Here is a 20,957-nt window from a genome sequence, read left to right on the forward strand (position 1 = left end):
TGGGCTGAAGGAAAAGCAAATCAGGATGTCCAATTTGTATTTTCATTCCCTTTTCGGGAGCTGAATTTGATGAAAGGAGACAAACACACTTTCATTGAACTTCTCAATCACTTCTCAATGGAAACCAAACAATCAAGAATCTCCAACTACAACAAGTACAAAGTTCTGTTCATCTTTGATGGTCTGGATGAGTGCCGACTGCCCCTAGACTTCCAGAAGAACAAGATCTGTTGGGACGTCACAAAGTCAACCTCAGTAGATGTTCTGCTGACAAATCTCATCAAGGGAAATCTGCTTCCCTCTGCTCTCCTCTGGATAACTACCCGACCTGCAGCAGCCAATAAGATCCCTTCAGGGTGTGTTGACCAGGTGACAGAGGTACGAGGGTTCAATGACCCACAGAAGGAGGAGTACTTCAGAAAGAGATTCAGTGATGAGGACCTGGCCAGCAGAATCATCTCACACATAAAGACATCAAGGAGCCTCCACATCATGTGCCACATTCCAGTCTTCTGTTGGATTTCTGCAACAGTCCTCGAACACATGCTGAAACATAAGAGAGAAGAGATGCCCACGACTCTGACTGAGATGTACACACACCTTGTGGTGTTTCATACCAAACAGAAGAATGAAAAGTATCTTGGGAAAGAAGAGACAGATCCACACTTGAATAACGAGAGCATTCTGTCACTGGGAAAACTGGCTTTTCAACAGCTAGAAAAGGGCAATCTGATTTTCTATGAAGAAGACCTGAAAGAGGCTGGCATTGATGTCAATGAAGCCTCGGTGTACTCAGGATTGTGCACACAGCTCTTTAAAGAGGAATGTGGGCTGTACCAAGACAAGGTGTACTGCTTCGTTCATCTGAGCATTCAGGAGTTTCTGGCTGCTGTGTATGTTTTCCTCTCATTCATCAACAACAATGACAATCTAATGGACAAACCGCAATCAACGTCCGGGAACCTTTCTGTGAGGATCAAACAAAGGCGTAAAGTTACTTTCTACAAGAGTGCTGTGGATAAAGCCTTACAAAGTGAGACAGGAAACCTGGACCTGTTCCTCCGCTTCCTTCTGGGCCTCTCACTGGAGTCCAATCAGAAGCACTTACGAGGTCTTCTGACAAAGACAAGAAGCAGCTCACAGAGCAATGAAGAAACAGTCAAGTACATCAAGGAGAAGATCAGGGAGAATCCCTCTCCAGAGAGGAGCATCAATCTGTTCCACTGTCTGAATGAACTGAATGACCATTCTCTAGTAGAGGAGATCCAAAGCTACCTGAGCTCAGGAAGTCTCTCAGAACCCAACCTGTCACCTGCACAGTGGTCAGCTCTGGTCTTTGTGTTGCTGACTTCAGAAAAGGAGCTGGATGTGTTTGACCTGAAGAAATACTCCAGATCAGAGGAAGGTCTTCTGAGGCTGCTGCCAGTGGTCAAAGCCTCCAGAGCTGTTCTGTGAGTAAATAAAATGACATATAAGAAGTATTCATCAGGAAGAAATATTATGTTTAGAGAAAAATATGTATTATAATATGTATATAATATTATATTGAATAACATATTGAATCAGATATTGAATCTAGTATTACAATATGACCATACAATTCTAGGAGACAGAAGATTGATCTATGTGTTGTTTGGGAATAAGAACCAAATTCATCTAACGTTGTCCTTCTACACTACTGGTGTTAAATTAACAGTGTGTTTGTGAAGCCATGATGATCTCTTTGTCAGGCTGTCAGGCTGTGGAGTCACAGAGAAAGGCTGTGCTTCTCTGGTCTCAGCTCTGAAGTCAAACCCCTCACACCTGAGAGAGCTGGACCTGAGTAACAATGACATGAAGGATTCAGGAGTGGAGCTGCTCTCTGCTGTACTGGGGAATCCCCACTGTAAACTGGAGACTCTGAGGTCAGTATTCCTGTAGTTGGTCAACAAGTGATAACTGTTCACCAGATCCACATGTGTTTACCAGACACACATAGTCCACAGCATATGTTTGGACAGTGAAGCTTACAGTTTTACATTTGGTGCTATGCACCAGCATTTTGGATTTGAGATCGAATGTTTCATATTAGGTGACAGTACAGAATGTCACCTTTTATTTGAGGGTATTCATACATATACAGTCGTGGCTAAAAGTTTTGAGAATGACATAAATATTAATTTTCACAAAGTCTGCTGTTTCAGTGTCTTTAGATATTTTTGTCAGATCTTACTATGGAATACTGAAGTATAATTTCATAAGTGTCAAAGGCTTTTATTGACAATTACATGAAGTTGAAGCAATGGGTCAATATTTGCGGTGTAGACCCTTCTTTTTCAAGACCTCTGCAATCCGCCCTGGCATGCGGTCAATTAACTCCTGGGCCACATCCTGACTGATGGCAGCCCATTCTTGCATAATCAATGCTTGGAGTTTGTCAGAATTTGTGGGTTTTGTTTGTCCACCTGCCTCTTGAGGATTCTCAATGGGATTAAGGTTGGGGGAGTTTCCTGGCCATGGACCCAAAATATCAATGTTTTGTTCCCAGAGCCACTTAGTTATCACTTTTGCCTTATGGCAAGGTGCTCCATTATGCTGGAAAAGGCATTGTTCGTCACCAAAATGTTCCTGGATCGTTGGGAGAAGTTGCTCTCGGAGGATGTGTTGGTACCATTCTTTATTCATGGCTGTGTTCTTAGACAAAATTGTGAGTGAGCCCACTCCCTTGGCTGAGAAGCAACCCCACACATGAATGGTCTCAGGATGCTTTACTGTTGGCATGACACAGGACTGATGGTAGCGCTCACCTTGTCTTCTCCGGACAAGCTTTTATCCGGATGCCCCAAACAATCGTAAAGGGGATTCATCAGAGAAAATGACTTTACCCCAGTCCTCAGCAATCCAATCCCTGTACCTTTTGCAGAATATCAGTCTGTCCCTGATGTTTTTCCTGGAGAGAAGTGGCTTCTTTGCTGCCCTTCTTGACACCAGGCCATCCTCCGAAAGTCTTCGCCTCACTGTGCGTGCAGATGCACTCACACCTGCCTGCTGCCATTCCTGAGCAAGCTCTGTACTGGTGGTGCCCCGATCCTGCAGCTGAATCAACTTTAGGAGACGGTCCTGGCGTTTGCTGGACTTTCTTGGGCACCTTGAAGCCCTCTTCACAACAATTGAACCGCTCTCCTTGAAGTTCTTGATCATCCGATAAATGGTTGATTTAGGTGCAATCTTACTGGCAGCAATATCCTTGCCTGTGAAGCCCTTTTTGTGCAAAGCAATGATGACGGCACGTGTTTCCTTGCAGGTAACCATGTTTGACAGAGGAAGAACAATGATTCCAATCACCACCCTCCTTTTGAAGCTTCCAGTCTGTTATTCAAACTCAATCAGCATGACAGAGCGATCTCCAGCTTTGTCCTCGTAAACACTCACACCTGTGTTACAGAGAGAGTCACTGACATGATGTCAGCTGGTCCTTGGGCTTGGGCCATTCCCCCCCAAAATGTCCAGGAACTTCCAGGTGCCTTGGTGGAAGAGTCAGGTAACATCTCACATCAAGAACTGGCAAATCTGGTGCAGTCCATGAGGAGGAGATGCACTGCAGTACTTAATGCAGCTGGTGGACACACCAGATACTGACTGTTACTTTTGATTTTGACCCCCCCTTTATTCAGGGACACATTATTCCATTTATGTTAGTCACATGTCTGTGGAACTTGTTCAGTTTATGTCTCAGTTGTTGAATGTTGTTATGTTCATACAAATATTTACACATGTTAAGTTTTCTGAAAATAAACGCAAATGACAGTGAGAGGACGTTTCTTTTTTTGCTGAGTTTAGTTCTCCCATTTGAAGAAGTCTTAATTATTTGGACAAATTAATTTTGTTAAAAGTTTAGTGCTGGGTCCAGTATTCCATGCCTGCAATGATTACATCAAGCTTGTGATTCTACTAACTTGTTGAATACATTTCCAGTTTGTCTTGGTTGTGTTTTAGATTATGTTTTTCCTAATAGAAACTGAATGGTGAATAATGTCCTGTCATTTTGGAGTCACTTTACTTGTATTCTCAGTAAGAATAGAAGATGTTTCTGAACACTTCTACATTCATGTGGATGCTACCATGATTATGAATAATCATGAATTAATCATGAATGATGATGAATGAGAAAGTTACAGACACACAAAGATCAGACCCCCTCTGTTATTGGTAATGGTGAGAGGTTAGCATGTTTTGTTGTAGTCTCTGTTATTGGTAATGGTGAGAGGTTAGCATGTTTTGTTGTAGCCTCTGTTATTGGTAATGGTGAGAGATTAGCATGTTTTGTTGTAGCCTCTGTTATTAGTAATGGTGAGAGGTTAGCATGTTTTGTTGTAGCCTCTGTTATTGGTAATGGTGAGATGTTAGCCTGTTTTGTTGTAGCCTCTGTTATTGGTAATGGTGAGAGGTTAGCATGTTTTGTTGTAGCCTCTGTTATTGGTAATGGTGAGAGGTTAGCATGTTTTGTTGTAGCCTCTGTTATTGGTAATGGTGAGAGGTTAGCATGTTTTGTTGTAGCCTCTGTTATTGGTAATGGTGAGAGGTTAGCATGTTTTGTTGTAGCCTCTGTTATTGGTAATGGTGAGAGGTTAGCATGTTTTGTTGTAGCCTCTGTTATTGGTAATGGTGAGAGGTTAGCATGTTTTGTTGTAGCCTCTGTTATTGGTAATGGTGAGAGGTTAGCATGTTTTGTTGTAGCCTCTGTTATTTGTAATGGTGAGAGGTTAGCATGTTTTGTTGTAGCCTCTGTTATTGGTGATGGTGAGAGGTTAGCATGTTTTGTTGTAGACTCTGTCATTGGTAATGGTGAGAGGTTAGCATGTTTTGTTGTAACCTCGGTAACTTTCTCACTCATTATTATTGATGATTCATTCATGATTTTTCTTAATCATGGCATCATCAGGATTCATTTATTAGTGTTTAGAAACATGTTATCTACCGTAATTTCCGGACTTTTAAGCGCACCTGAATATAAGCCGCACCCACTGAATTTTTTAAAAAGTATTATTTTGAACATAAATAAGCCGCAGGTGCCTACCGGTACATTGAAACAAATGAAATTTACACAGGCTTTAACGAAACACGGCTTGTAACAAAAATTTGAAAGCGGGAAAATTCCATATATTAGCCGCGTCATTGTTTAAGACGCGAGGTTCAAAAAGTGTGGGAAAAAAGTTGCGGTTTATCGTACTCACTTAGACAGTATATTATTATATATATATTATATTAATCCAGTCATCATCCACCATTTTATTATTGGGCAAAACACAACCAAAACAAACTGCAAATGCAACCAACGAGTTTACGACCAATTACTAAACTTTTGACTACTTTAATACACTATAAGTAAATTGGTGAGAATACTTATGACTTCTTCAAATAGGGGGACTAGATACATAAAGTGCTTTCATTTCTAAATGGTGAAACAGAAATGTATGAAAATATCCTCAAATAAAAGGTGACATTATATACTGTCACCTCATATGAAACATTTGATCTCAAATCCAAAATGTTGGAGTATAGAGCCACATTTAAAATGTTATCTTCACTGTCAAAAAATATATAGTGTGGACTGTATACTCAATACAATCTAAATCTGATACCTCACTGTCTGTCTTTTGACTGATACTGCTTTTAAACTGGTCTGGTCAGTCTACTCAAATATTTGGATTATACATGTTTCTATCTGCAGGCAATACTTTGATAATTTGTCATTTTTAATGATGATATATTAATTTACGAATAGATATGGAAGGTTTCATATGTTGAAAAAATATACTGCCACTATTTTCACCACCAAAGAATAGCAGTGTGATTTTAATATGATTTGACTCTTTGCAGGCTGTCAGGCTGTCTAGTCACAGAGGAAGGCTTTGCTTCTCTGGTCTCAGCTCTGGAGTCAACCCCCTCACACCTGAGAGAGCTGGACCTGAGTAACAATGACCTGAAGGATTCAGGAGTGGAGCTGCTCTTTGCTGGACTGGAGGATCCACACTGTAAACTGGAGACTCTGAGGTCAGTATTCCTGTAGTTGGTCAACAAGCGATAACTGTTCACCAGATCCACATGTGTTTACCAGACACACATAGTCCACACCATATGTGTTTGGACAGTGAATCTTAAAGTTTTAAATTTGGTGCTATGCTCCAGCATGTGTCTTCTCACTTAGACAGAAAACAGCCACCATTTTAATATTGGGCAAAATATAACCCAAAACACAACCAAAACAAACTGCAAATGCAACACACGACTTTGAGTCACAAGCTTGATGTAGTCGTTGTGTTAAAGGAATATGGGACCAAATACTAAACGTTTGACTATTTTAATACACTATGAGTGATTTGGTCAGAATACTTATGACTTCTTCAAATGGGGGGACTATCTACATAAAGTGCTTTCATTTGTCTAAATGGTGAAACAGAAATGTATGAAAATATCCTCTAATAAAAGGTGACATTATATACTGTCACCTCATATGAAACATTTGATCTGAAATCCAAAATGTTGGAGTATAGAGCCACATTTAAAATGTTATCTTCACTGTCAAAATAGATATGGTGTGGACTGTATACTCAATACAATCTAAATCTGATACCTCACTGTCTGTCTTTTGACTGATACTGCTTTTTAAACTGGTCTGGTCAGTCTACTCAAATATTTGTATTATACATGTTTCTATCTGCAGGCAAATCTTTGATATTTTGTCATTTCTAATAATGATACATTCATTGATGAATAGATATGGCAGGTTTCAGGAGACTGATGTATCTGAATATGTTGACAAAAATATACTGCTACTATTTTCACCACCAAAGAATAGCAGTGTGGTTTTAATATAATTTGACTCTTTGCAGGCTGTCAGGCTGTCTAGTCACAGAGGAAGGCTGTGCTTCTCTGGCCTCAGCTCTGAGGTCAAACCCCTCACACCTGAGAGAGCTGGACCTGAGCTACAATGACCTGAAGGATTCAGGAGTGAAGCTGCTCTCTGCTGGACTGGAGGATCCCCACTGCAGACTGGAGACTCTGAGGTCAGTTTTCCTGTAGTTGGTCAACAAGTGATAACTGTTCACCAGATCCACATGTGTTTACCAGGCACACATAGTCCACACCATATATGTTTGGACAGTGAAGCTTACAGTTTAAAATGTGGTGCTATGCTCCAGCATGTGTCTTCTCACTTAGACAGAAAACATCCACCATTTTAATATTGGGCAAAATATAACCCAAAACACAACCAAAACTAACTGCAAATGCAACACACGACTTTGAGTCACAAGCTTGATGTAGTCGTTGTGTTAAAGGAATATGGGACCAAATACTAAACGTTTGACTACTTTAATACACTATGAGTGATTTGGTCAGAATACTTATGACTTCTTCAAATGGGGGGACTAGCTACATAAAGTGCTTTCATTTGTCTAAATGGTGAAACAGAAATGTATGAAAATATCCTCAAATAAAAGGTGACATTATATACTGTCACCTCATATGAAACATTTGATCTGAAATCCAAAATGTTGGAGTATAGAGCCACATTTAAAATGTTATCTTCACTGTCAAAATAGATATGGTGTGGACTGTATACTCAATACAATCTAAATCTGATACCTCACTGTCTGTCTTTTGACTGATACTGCTTTTTAAACTGGTCTGGTCAGTCTACTCAAATATTTGTATTATACATGTTTCTATCTGCAGGCAAATCTTTGATATTTTGTCATTTCTAATAATGATACATTCATTGATGAATAGATATGGCAGGTTTCAGGAGACTGATGTATCTGAATATGTTGACAAAAATATACTGCTACTATTTTCACCACCAAAGAATAGCAGTGTGGTTTTAATATAATTTGACTCTTTGCAGGCTGTCAGGCTGTCTAGTCACAGAGGAAGGCTGTGCTTCTCTGGCCTCAGCTCTGAGGTCAAACCCCTCACACCTGAGAGAGCTGGACCTGAGCTACAATGACCTGAAGGATTCAGGAGTGAAGCTGCTCTCTGCTGGACTGGAGGATCCCCACTGCAGACTGGAGACTCTGAGGTCAGTTTTCCTGTAGTTGGTCAACAAGTGATAACTGTTCACCAGATCCACATGTGTTTACCAGGCACACATAGTCCACACCATATATGTTTGGACAGTGAAGCTTACAGTTTAAAATGTGGTGCTATGCTCCAGCATGTGTCTTCTCACTTAGACAGAAAACATCCACCATTTTAATATTGGGCAAAATATAACCCAAAACACAACCAAAACTAACTGCAAATGCAACACACGACTTTGAGTCACAAGCTTGATGTAGTCGTTGTGTTAAAGGAATATGGGACCAAATACTAAACGTTTGACTACTTTAATACACTATGAGTGATTTGGTCAGAATACTTATGACTTCTTTAAATAGGGGGACTAGATGCATAAAGTGCTTTCATTTGTCTAAATGGTGAAACAGATATGTATTAAAATATCCTCAAATAAAAGGTGACATTATATACTGTCACCTCATATGAAACATTTGATCTGAAATCCAAAATGTTGGAGTTTAGAGACACATTTAAAATGTTATCTTCACTGTCAAAATAGATATGGTGTGGACTGTATACTCAATACAATCTAAATCTGATACCTCACTGTCTGTCTTTTGACTGATACTGCATTTAAACTGGTCTGGTCAGTCTACTCAAATATTTGTATTATACATGTTTCTATCTGCAGGCAAATCTTTGATATTTTGTCATTTCTAATAATGATACATTCATTGATGAATAGATATGGCAGGTTTCAGGAGACTGATGTATCTGAATATGTTGACAAAAATATACTGCTACTATTTTCACCACCAAAGAATAGCAGTGTGGTTTTAATATAATTTGACTCTTTGCAGGCTGTCAGGCTGTCTAGTCACAGAGGAAGGCTGTGCTTCTCTGGCCTCAGCTCTGAGGTCAAACCCCTCACACCTGAGAGAGCTGGACCTGAGCTACAATGACCTGAAGGATTCAGGAGTGAAGCTGCTCTCTGCTGGACTGGAGGATCCCCACTGCAGACTGGAGACTCTGAGGTCAGTTTTCCTGTAGTTGGTCAACAAGTGATAACTGTTCACCAGATCCACATGTGTTTACCAGGCACACATAGTCCACACCATATATGTTTGGACAGTGAAGCTTACAGTTTAAAATGTGTTGCTATGCTCCAGCATTTTGGATTTGAGATCGAATGTTTCATATTAGGTGACAGTCCAGAATGTCACCTTTTATTTAAAGGTATTAATACATATACAGTCGTGGCCAAAAGTTTTGAGAATGACACAAATATTAATTTTCACAAGTCTACTGCTTCAGTGTCTTTAGATATTTTTGTCAGATGTTACTATGGAATACTGAAGTATAATTACAAGCATTTCATAAGTGTCAAAGGCTTTTAATGACAATTACATGAAGTTGAAGCAAAGAGTCAATATTTGCAGTGTTGAACCTTCTTTTTCAAGACCTCTGCAATCCGCCCTGGCATGCTGTCAATTAACTTCTGGGCCACATCCTTACTGATGGCTGCCCGTTCTTGCATAATCAATGCTTGGAGTTTGTCGGAATTTGTGGGTTTTTGTTTGTCCACCTGCCTCTTGAGGATTGACCACAAGTTCTCAATGGGATTAAGGTCTGGTGAGTTTCCTGGCCATGGATCCAAAATATCGATGTTTTGTTCCCAGAGCCACTTAGTTATCACTTTTGCCTTATGGCAAGGTGCTCCATCATGCTGGAAAAGGCATTGCTCGTCACCAAACTGTTCCGGACTGGTTGGGAGAAGTTGCTCTCGGAGGATGTGTTGGTACCATTCTTTATTCATGGCTGTGTTCTTAGGCAAAATTGTGAGTTAGCCCACTCCCTTGGCTGAGAAGCAACCCCACACATGAATGGTCTCAGGATGCTTTACTGTTGGCATGACACAGGACTGATGGTAGCGCTCACCTTGCCTTCTCCGGACAAGCTTTTTTCCGGATGCCCCAAACAATCGGAAAGGGGATTCATCAGAGAAAATGACTTTACCCCAGTCTTCAGCAATCCAATCCCTGTACCTTTTTCAGAATATCAGTCTGTCCCTGATGTTTTTCCTGGAGAGAAGTGGCTTCTTTGCTGCCCTCCTTGACACCAGGCCATCCTCCAAAAGTCTTCGCCTCACTGTGCGTGCAGATGCACTCACACCTGCCTGCTGCCATTCCTGAGCAAGCTCTGTACTGGTGGTGCCCCGTTCCCGCAGCTGAATCAACTTTAGGAGACGGTCCTGGCATTTGCTGGACTTTCTTGGGCGCCCTGAAGCCTTCTTCACAACAATTGAACCGCTCTCCTTGAAGTTCTTGATGATCCGATAAATGGTTGATTTAGGTGCAATCTTACTGGCAGCAATATCCTTGCCTGTGAAGCCCTTTTTGTGCAAAGCAATGATGACGACACGTGTTTCCTTGCAGGTAACCATGTTTGACAGCGGAAGAACAATGATTCCAAGCACCACCCTCCTTTTGAAGCTTCCAGTCTGATATTCGAACTCAATCAGCATGACAGAGTGAACTCCAGCTTTGTCCTCGTAAACACTCACACCTGTGTTACCGAGAGAATCACTGACATGATGTCAGCTGGTCCTTTTGTGGCAGGCTGAAATGCAGTGGAAATGTTTTTGGGGGATTCAGTTCATTTGCATGGCAAAGAGGAACTTGGCAATTATTTGCAATTCATCTGATCACTCTTCATAACATTGTGGAGTATACGCAAATTGCCATCATACAAACTGAGGCAGCAGACTTTGTGAAAATTAATATTTGTGTCATTCTCAAAACTTTTGGCCAAGACTGTATTTTTTACCGATTAGATATGAAAGCACTTTAGGCATCTAAACTCAGCAAAAAAAGAAACATCCCTTTTTCAGGACCCTGTCTTTCAAAGATAATTCTTAAAAATCCAAATAACTTCACAGATCTTTATTGAAAAGGGTTTAAGCACTGTTTCCCATGCTTGTTCAATGAACCATAAACAATTAATGAACATGCACCTGTGGAATGGTCGTTAAGACACTAACAGCTTACAGACGGTAGGCAATGAAGGTCACAGTTATGAAAACTTAGGACACTAAAGAGGTCTTTCTACTGACTCTGAAAAACACCCAAAGAAAGATGCCTAGGGTCCCTGCTCATCTGTGTGAACGTGCATTAGGCATGCTGCAAGGAAGCATGAGGACTGCAGATGTGGCCAGGGCAATAAATTGCAATGTCAGTTCTATGAGACGCCTAAGACAGCGCTACGGAGAGACAGGACGGACAGCTGTTCGTCCTTGCAGTGGCAGTAACAACACCTGCGCAGGATCGGTACATCTGAACATCACACCTGCAGGACAGGTACAGGATGGCAACAACTGCCCGAGTTACACCAGGAATGCACAATCCCTCCACCAGTGCTCAGACTGTCCTCAATAGGCTGAGAGAGGCTGGGCTGAGGGCTTGTAGGCCTGTTGTAAGGCAGGTCCTCACCAGACATCACCGGCATTAACGTCGCCTATGGGCACAAACCCACCGTCGCTGGACCAGACAGGACTGGCAAAAAGTGCTCTTCACTGATGAGTCGAGGTTTCGGCTCACCAGGGGTGATGGTCGGATTTGCGTTTATCGTCGAAGGAATGAGCGTTACACCGAGGCCTGTACTCTGGAGCGGGATCGATTTGGAGATGGAGGGTCCGTCATGGTCTGGGGCGGTGTGTCACAGTATCATCGGACTGAGCTTGTTGTCATTGCAGGCAATCTCAACGCTGTGCGTTACAGGGAAGACATCCTCCTCCCTCATGTGGTACCCTTCCTGCAGGCTCATCCTGACATGACCCTCCAGCATGACAATGCCACCAGCCATACTGCTTGTTCTATGCATGATTTCCTGCAAGACAGGAATGTCAGTGTTCTGCCATGGCCAGCGAAGAGCCCGGATCTCAATCCCATTGAGCACATCTGGGACCTGTTGGATCGGAGGGTGAGGGCTAGGGCCATTCCCCCAAAAAATGTCCAGGAACTTGCAGGTGCCTTGGTGGAAGAGTGGGGTAACATCTCACATCAAGAACTGGCAAATCTGGTGCAGTCCATGAGGAAGAGATGCACTGCAGTTCTTGATGCAGCTGGTGGCCACACCAGATACTGACTGTTACTTTTGATTTTGACCCCCCTTTGTTCAGGGATACATTATTCCATTTCTGTTAGTCACATGTCTGTGGAACTTGTTCAGTTTATGTCTCAATTGTTGAATCTTGTTATGTTCATACAAATATTTACACATGTTAAGTTTTCTGAAAATAAACGCAAATGACAGTGAGAGGACGTTTCTTTTTTTGCTGAGTTTTGTTCTCCCATTTGAAGAAGTCTTCATTATTTGCACAAATTAATATAGTCAAAAGTTTAGTGTTTGGTCCAATATTCCATGCCTGCAATGATTACATCAAGCTTGTGATTCTACTAACTTGTTGAATACATTTCCAGTTTGTCTTGGTTGTGTTTTAGATTATGTTTTTCCTAATAGAAACTGAATGGTGAATAATGTCCTGTCATTTTGGAGTCACTTCACTTATATTGTCAGTAAGAATAGAAGATGTTTCTGAACACTTCTACATTCATGTGGATGCTACCATGATAATGAATAATCAGGAATTAATTGTGAATAATGAGGAATGAGCCTCTGTTATTGGTAATGGTGAGAGGTTAGCATGTTTTGTTGTAGCCTCTGTTATTGGTAATGGTGAGAGGTTAGCGTGTTTTGTTGTAGCCTCTGTTATTGGTAATGGTGAGAGGTTAGCATGTTTTGTTGTAGCCTCTGTTATTGGTAATGGTGAGAGGTTAGCATGTTTTGTTGTAGTCTCTGTTATTGGTAATGGTGAGAGGTTAGCATGTTTTGTTGTAGCCTCTGTTATTGGTAATGGTGAGAGGTTAGCATGTTTTGTTGTATCCTCTGTTATTGGTAATGGTGAGAGGTTAGCATGTTTTGTTGTAGCCTCTGTTATTGGTAATGGTGAGAGGTTAGCATGTTTTGTTGTAGCCTCTGTTATTGGTAATGGTGAGAGGTTAGCATGTTTTGTTGTAGCCTCTGTTATTGGTAATGGTGAGAGGTTAGCATGTGTTGTTGTAGCCTCTGTTATTGGTAATGGTGAGAGATTAGCATGTTTTGTTGTATCCTCTGTTATTGGTAATGGTGAGAGGTTAGCATGTTTTGTTGTAGCCTCTGTTATTGGTAATGGTGAGAGGTTAGCATGTTTTGTTGTAGCCTCTGTTATAGGTAATGGAGAGGTTAGCATGTTTTGTTGTATCCTCTGTAAATCTCACTCATTATTATTCATGATTCATTCATGGCATCACTTGTGTTCAAAAAATATGGGACCAAATACTAACCATTTTTCAACATTTTGAAAAAATTATGTAGCCACTATTTTCACCACCAGAGAATAGCAGTGTGATTTTAATATGATTTGACTCTTTGCAGGCTGTCAGGCTGTCTAGTCACAGAGGAAGGCTGTCCTTCTCTGGTCTCAGCTCTGAGGTCAAACCCCTCACACCTGAGAGAGCTGGACCTGAGCTACAATCACCCAGGAGACTCAGGAGTCAGACTGCTCTCTGCTGGACTGGAGGATCCACACTGCAGACTGGAGAAACTCAAGTATGTAGAGGGTTTATGTCAATGTTCATATCAGACATGTTTGACTTTTCAGGCTAGTTAAGACAAACATTCTGACCACCACTTGGACAAAGTTATATGCTGACTGTGTGTCCTGTGTGTGTGTGTCCTGTGTGTGTGTGTCCTGTGTGTGTGTGCGTGAGTGTGTGTCCTGTGTGTGTCCAGTGTGTGTGTGCGTGAGTGTGTGTGTGTGTGTCCAGTGTATGAGTGTCCAGTGTGTGTGTGCGTGAGTGTGTCTTGTGTGTGTTATTGTCTTGTTTGTGTATCAGTGTGTCCAGTGTGAAACACACACACACACACAGGACAAATACACACCCACACAGGACACGCACACACAGGACACACACACACAGGACACGCACACACAGGACACACACACACAGGACACACACACACACACACACAGGACACACACACACACACAGGACACACACACACAGGACACACACACACACACACAGGACACACACACTGAACTCTCTCACACACACACACACACACACACACACACACACTAACACACACTGGACACACAGGACACACAGGACACACACACACACTGAACTCACACACACACACACACACACACACACACACACACACACACTGGACACACAGGACACACAGGACACACACACACTGACCACACACACACACTCACAAACACACTGGACACACACACACACTGAACACACACACAGGACACACAGGACACGCACACACTGGACACACAAACTTGACGCACACACTGGACACATACACAACACACACACACACACAAACTTGACGCACACACTGGACTCACACACACACTGGACACATACACAACACACTGGACACACACACACACACTGGACACACACACACTGGACACACACACTGGACACACACTCACACACACACTGGACAAACACACACACACAGGACACACACACACACACCCAGACACACACACACTTGACACGTTCTTCACAATGACCATGTGTCCAGTGCGTGTTTGTGTCCTGTGTGTGTGTGTGTGTGTGTGTGTGTGTAAGTGTGTGTGTTTCCAGTGTGTGTTTTTGTCAAGTGTGTGTGTGTCCAGTGTGTGTGTGTGTCCAGTGTGTGTCCAGTGTGTGTCCAGTGTGTGTGTGTGTGTGTGTGTGTGTGTGTGTGTCCAGTGTGTGTGTCCTGTGTGTGTGTTTTTGTTGAGTGTTTGTTTGTGTCCTGTGTGTGTGTGTGTGTGTGTGTGTGTGTGTGTGTGTGTGTGTGTGTGTGTGTGTGTGTGTGTGTGTGTGTGTGTGTGTGTGTGTGTGAGTTCAGGTGTATCCCTCAATGACTGTCTGTTTTTCTGCTTACCGCTACAGTGTGGAACATGGTGGAGAGAACAGAATGAAACCTGGACTTAGAAAATGTGAGTGTTGACTGCTGTGAAGAATATGACTAAGAATAAGTCTTAATTCAAGTTAAGTCAAAGACCACCATCATTACTGACTTGGTCATATTAAATATCATCTGTAGTTCTACAGAAACAGAAATCAGTTAAACCAAAGTTTACAAAGAGTTGATATGACAATGTGTTTGTCTGTGTGTGTGTGTGTGTGTGTGTGTGTGTGTGTGTGTGTGTGTGTAATTAATGTGAATAAGTGTGTTTTATATTACCATACAGTATAACATATGATCATTCAACAAGTCTCAAGTTACCTTAACTTCTCCTTTTGATACCTAGAAACATCTACATTAAATGAATTAGTGAAAAGTGAGTTAACATTCTAATGTGAATGATGATGATTTCTAATATTGTGTCTGGTTTCATCCATCAGATGTCTGTGATCTCACACTGGACCTAAACACAGTAAACAGACTCCTCTCTCTGTCTGAGGAGAACAGAAAGGTGACATGTAGGAGAGAGGAGCAGCCGTATCCTGATCACCCAGAGAGATTTGAGGACTGGGAACAGGTGCTGTGTAGAGAGGGTCTGACTGGGCGCTGTTACTGGGAGGTAGAGTGGAGTGGGAGAGTGGCTGGTATAGGAGTGACATATAAAGGAATCAGCAGGAGAGGAGGGGATAAGGACTGTTGGCTTGGATACAATGACAAGTCCTGGAGTCTGTTCTGCTCTGACAACAGATACTCTGCCTGTCATAATAATAATCCCACTACCATAGACGTCCCCTCCTCCAGCTCCCACAGAGTAGGAGTGTATCTGGACTGGCCAGCCGGCACTCTGTCCTTCTATAGAGCCTCCTCTGACACACTGATCCACCTGATCACATTCACCTCCACATTCACTGAGCCCCTCTATCCAGGGTTTTGGGTTTGGGATGATGGCGACTCTGTGTCGCTGAAATAATAACCTGACACACACACACACACACACACACACACACACATATATACACTGGACACAAACAACTGGACTCACACACACACACACACACACACACGCTGTACTCTCACACACACACACACACTGGACAAATACACACACACTGGACACACACACAGACTGGACACACACACACACTGGACACAGACACACACTGGACACACACACAAGTCATACACACACACTGGACTCACACACTGGATACACACACACACACACACACACACACTGGACACACACGCTGGACACACACACACTGGATACACATACACACACTGGACAAACACACACACACACTGGACAAACACACACACACACACACACACACTGGACAAACACACACACACACACACACTGGACAAACACACACACACAAACACTGGACAAACACACACACACACACACACACACACACACACACACACACACACACACACACTGGACACACACACACACACACACACACACTGGACACACACGCTGGACACACACACACTGGATACACATACACACACTGGACAAACACACACACACACACACACACACACACACACTGGACAAACACACACACACTGGACAAACACACACACACACACTGGACAAACACACACACACACACACACACTGGACACACACACACACTGGACACACACACACACACACACTGGACACACACCAGACAAACACACACACATTGGACAAACAAACACACACACACACTGGACAAACAAACACACTGGACACACACACACACACACACACACAGGGCACACTCTCACACACACACTCACTGGACACACTCTCACACACACACACACACACACACGCGCGCGTCTTCCTATAATTGTGAGGACCTTGACCCAGGACCTCTTACAATAATACCGTTAAAATACCAATGTGATCATTTGTTGTCTTTTATGTTGAATAGCAAATTGTATAATTATATGTGGACATACGCTCCATAGTTGTACAAGTATACATGGATATATTGTACTTTTCATAATAAAACATACTTAAAACAAGAAAAGACGTTAATTGTTAATTGTGAAAACAGTTTAGTTATGGATTTTACATTGTCTCTGTCAGGTTGATGTTAACCTGCGACTGGTTACATGAAACAAATATGAAATGAAATACAAAACAATTAAATATGTGAAATTAAATTAAACAATATGTACAACAAGAGTGTTGTGATGCAGGGTTACTATAGCAACAGAGTGTTGTGATGCAGGGTCACTATAGCAACAGAGTGTTGTGATGCAGGGTCACTATAGCAACAGAGTGTTGTGATGCAGAGTCACTATAGCAACAGAGTGTTGTGATGCAGAGTCACTATAGCAACAGAGTGTTGTAATGCAAGGTGTCTCCCCTCTCTTCTCACTCGCTCTCTCTTCTCTCTGTTCTCTCTTTTTTCATTCCCTCTGCTCTCTGCTCTGTATCTCTCTATACGTTCTCTGCTCTGCTCTCTGCACCCTGTCTTCTCTCTCTCTGTGTTCTCTTCTCTCTCTCTGCTTTCCCTGCTCTCTCTCTGCTCTCTCTCTGCTGTCTCTGCTCGCTCTCTCTCTCTGCTCTCTCCCCCAATCTCTCTCGTTTTTTTATATCTTAACAGGGGTGCAGTTTGGACAATCACCACTTGATTGCAGTGTTAAACCAGAAGTGATGAAAACAACATCACTGCATCGAGAGAGAGAGAGAGTCTAATATACTGGTATACAGTGTATTCAGAAAGTATTCAGACCCCTAAAACTGGTCTGTCACTTAAAAAGGAAAAGACTCTAGGAAAGGAAGAAAGGAAAGGTCACATGTATGTATAAATCACGGTCAGTAGATGTCAATAGTATTGGTTCTAGTAAAAGGACAGTTACAGTTTATTATAGGGAACATGGTAAAATGTACAACAGAAGAAGATGTCCCTGACCTTGTCTTCTCTCAAGAAGATGTCTGGTAGGCTCATTTAAATACCTTTTTTGGACATTTCAAGATGGCAGATGTTTGAGTTGGGTCTATTAACACAGCTGTGAGTTGTTATTTTTTTCATTTTTTCATTTTTGACAAAATGAGCAGTCCTGGAAGTGACAGATTTTGACTCATATTGAGTGATAAGATTGAGCTATTTAAAAACACTTTTTCAACATTTCAAGATAGCAGTTAGTTCAGTTTGATCTTATTAAAGACAGCTGTATATTCTTTTTTTTGACCCAAAAATATTCTATGTTCACGCCCACTTTTTTTGCACTATGTTTGAAGGCTGTCAACTTCTTGTCAGGAGGAGAATCACTTAGCCTTTCAACTCATTTTCAAATGATAGGATGCCTATTTAAAAACACTTTTTCAACATTTCAAGATAGCAGTTAGTTCAGTTTGATCTTATTAAAGACAAATGAATCCACTGTGTCTGCCTTTCCACTGTGAAGACAGGTTCTACTGCCCCCTGCTGTCTGTTGATGGTACTACTACTAGACACAGCGGCAGAATAAATTAAACTAGACATTTGTTTTCATCTCAAAACCAGAGAGCAACCGCTGTCCGGTGACGTCCACACAAAGCGTATTGCATGTAACCAAACAGTTAGGTGACCTGCAGCACGGTCAAAGCAAAATATATGTTTCAGACGTTTTAGGGACGACAAAACGACTATTGCTTTAAAACGACACAGAGAGTTCAGCACCTACAGTTACGATCTGTCTTTAATTTTGCCCTTTTTTAAAACCATAAATTTGGATTAGCACAGCTAGCACAGCTAACACAGCTAGCACAGCTAGCACAGCTAGCGCAGCTAGCACAGCTAACACAGCTAACACAGCTAGCACAGCTAACACAGCTAACACAGCTAGCACAGCTAACACAGCTAGCACAGCCAACACAATCAAAGGAAGCCAAATTCTCACTGGCTTCCCTTGCCTTCAACGCTACGGGCAGCAACAATGTTATACTCTTTATGACCAGACAGCATCAGACAGGACTGAGACAGACTGTTTCACTGTCCAGACAGCATCAGACAGGACTGAGACAGACTGTTTCACTGACCGGACAGCATCAGACAGCACTGAGACAGACTGTTTCACTGACCAGACAGGACTGAGACAAACTGTTTCACTTATCAGACAGGACTGAGACAGACTGTTTCACTGACCAGACAGCATCAGACAGGACTGAGACTACCCCAAAGACAACGTGTGTGAAGCAAGAGCTTCCTGTGACAACCGGAAGTTGTTAAAAACAGCCTAGAGCTATTGTCATATGGCCACCTGCAGATAGTGAAAATTACTCAACTCAACCATGTGTCATTCAGTCAATTATTAAGGTAGAGACTTCTTATTCAGGATTCTGTTTATGTCTACCCCAAAGACAACGTGTGTTGAGTAAGAACTTCCTGTGACAACCGGAAGTGGTTAAAAACAGCCTAGAGCTTTTGTCATATTTCAACATGACGGAGAGTAAAGTCAGTCAGGAGTCCCTGACCTTGTCTTCTCTCAAGAAGATGTCTGGTAGGCCCATTTAAATACCTTTTTTGGACATTTCAAGATAGCAGATGTTTGAGTTGGGTCTATTAACACAGCTGTGAGTTGTTATTTTTTTCCTTTTTTCATTTTTGACAAAATGAGCAGTCCTGGAAGTGACAGATTTTGACTCATATTGAGTGATAAGACTGAGCTATTTAGAAAATCCCTTAGCCTTTCGACTAATTTTGGGTTAGTTGGACTAATTTTGGGTTAGTTCTCTCAAGAAGAACTAACCAATCTCAACATGACAGAAAGTAAGACAGGGAAACCAATCTCAACATGACAGAAAGTAAGACAGGAGAACCTATTTCAACATGACAGAGAGTCAGTCAGGAGTCCCTGACCTTATCTTCTCTCAAGAAGATGTCTGGTAGGCCCATTTAAATACCTTTTTTGGACATTTCAAGATAGCAGATGTTTGAGTTGGGTCTATTAACACAGCTGTGAGTTGTTAATTTTTTCATTTTTTTATTTTTGACAAAATGAGCACTCCTGGAAGTGACAGATTTTGACTCATAATGAGTGATAAGACTGAGCTATTTAAAAACACTTTTTCAACATTTCAAGATAGCAGTTAGTTCAGTTTGATCTTATTAAAGACAGCTGTATATTCTTTTTTTTGACCCAAAAATATTCTATGTTCACGGCCACTTTTTTTGCACTATGTTTGAAGGCTGTGAACTTCTTGTCAGAAGGAGAATCACTTAGCCTTTCAACTAATTTTCAAATGATAGGATGCCTATTTAAAAACACTTTTTCAACATTTCAAGATAGCAGTTAGTTCAGTTTGATCTTATTAAAGACAGCTGTATAATTTTTTTATTCATTTTGACATATTGTTTGGGACCACTTTTTTTGCTCTGTTTGAAGGCTGTCAGCTTCTTCTCAGGAGGAGAATCACTTAGCCTTTCAACTAATTTTCAAATGATAGGATGCCTATTTAAAAACACCTTTTCAACATTTCAAGATAGCAGTTAGTTCAGTTTGATCTTATTAAAGACAGCTGTATAATTTTTTTATTCATTTTGACATATTGTTTGGGACCACTTTTTTTGCTCTGTTTGAAGGCTGTCAGCTTCTTCTCAGGAGGAGAATCACTTAGCCTTTCAACTAATTTTCAAATGATAGGATGCCTATTTAAAAACACTTTTTCAACATTTCAAGATAGCAGTTAGTTCAGTTTGATCTTATTAAAGACAGCTGTATAATTTTTTTATTCATTTTGACATATTGTTTGGGACCACTTTTTTTGCTCTGTTTGAAGGCTGTCAGCTTCTTCTCAGGAGGAGAATCACTTAGCCTTTCAACTAATTTTCAAATGATAGGATGCCTATTTAAAAACACTTTTTCCACAGTCTCTGTCATTGAACTATGTTGAGCCGTGT

General features: G+C 41.6%; 1 protein-coding gene across 1 annotated transcript; it reads left to right on the plus strand.

Annotated features, from left to right (window-relative positions):
- Positions 1 to 450: 450 nt before the first annotated feature.
- Positions 451 to 17,852, plus strand: LOC115186461 (NACHT, LRR and PYD domains-containing protein 12-like; the record flags this gene model as incomplete). Its single annotated transcript, XM_029746085.1, has 9 exons — positions 451 to 1,353; positions 1,753 to 1,904; positions 6,873 to 7,046; positions 7,886 to 8,059; positions 8,898 to 9,071; positions 13,510 to 13,683; positions 15,048 to 15,094; positions 15,504 to 15,574; positions 17,679 to 17,852. Coding segments are annotated over 9 exons (1,920 nt in total), but the record flags the coding sequence as incomplete, so codon positions are not given.
- Positions 17,853 to 20,957: the final 3,105 nt, after the last annotated feature.

This window comes from Salmo trutta, unplaced genomic scaffold (assembly GCF_901001165.1).
Source record: "Salmo trutta unplaced genomic scaffold, fSalTru1.1, whole genome shotgun sequence".
NCBI lineage: Eukaryota > Metazoa > Chordata > Actinopteri > Salmoniformes > Salmonidae > Salmo > Salmo trutta.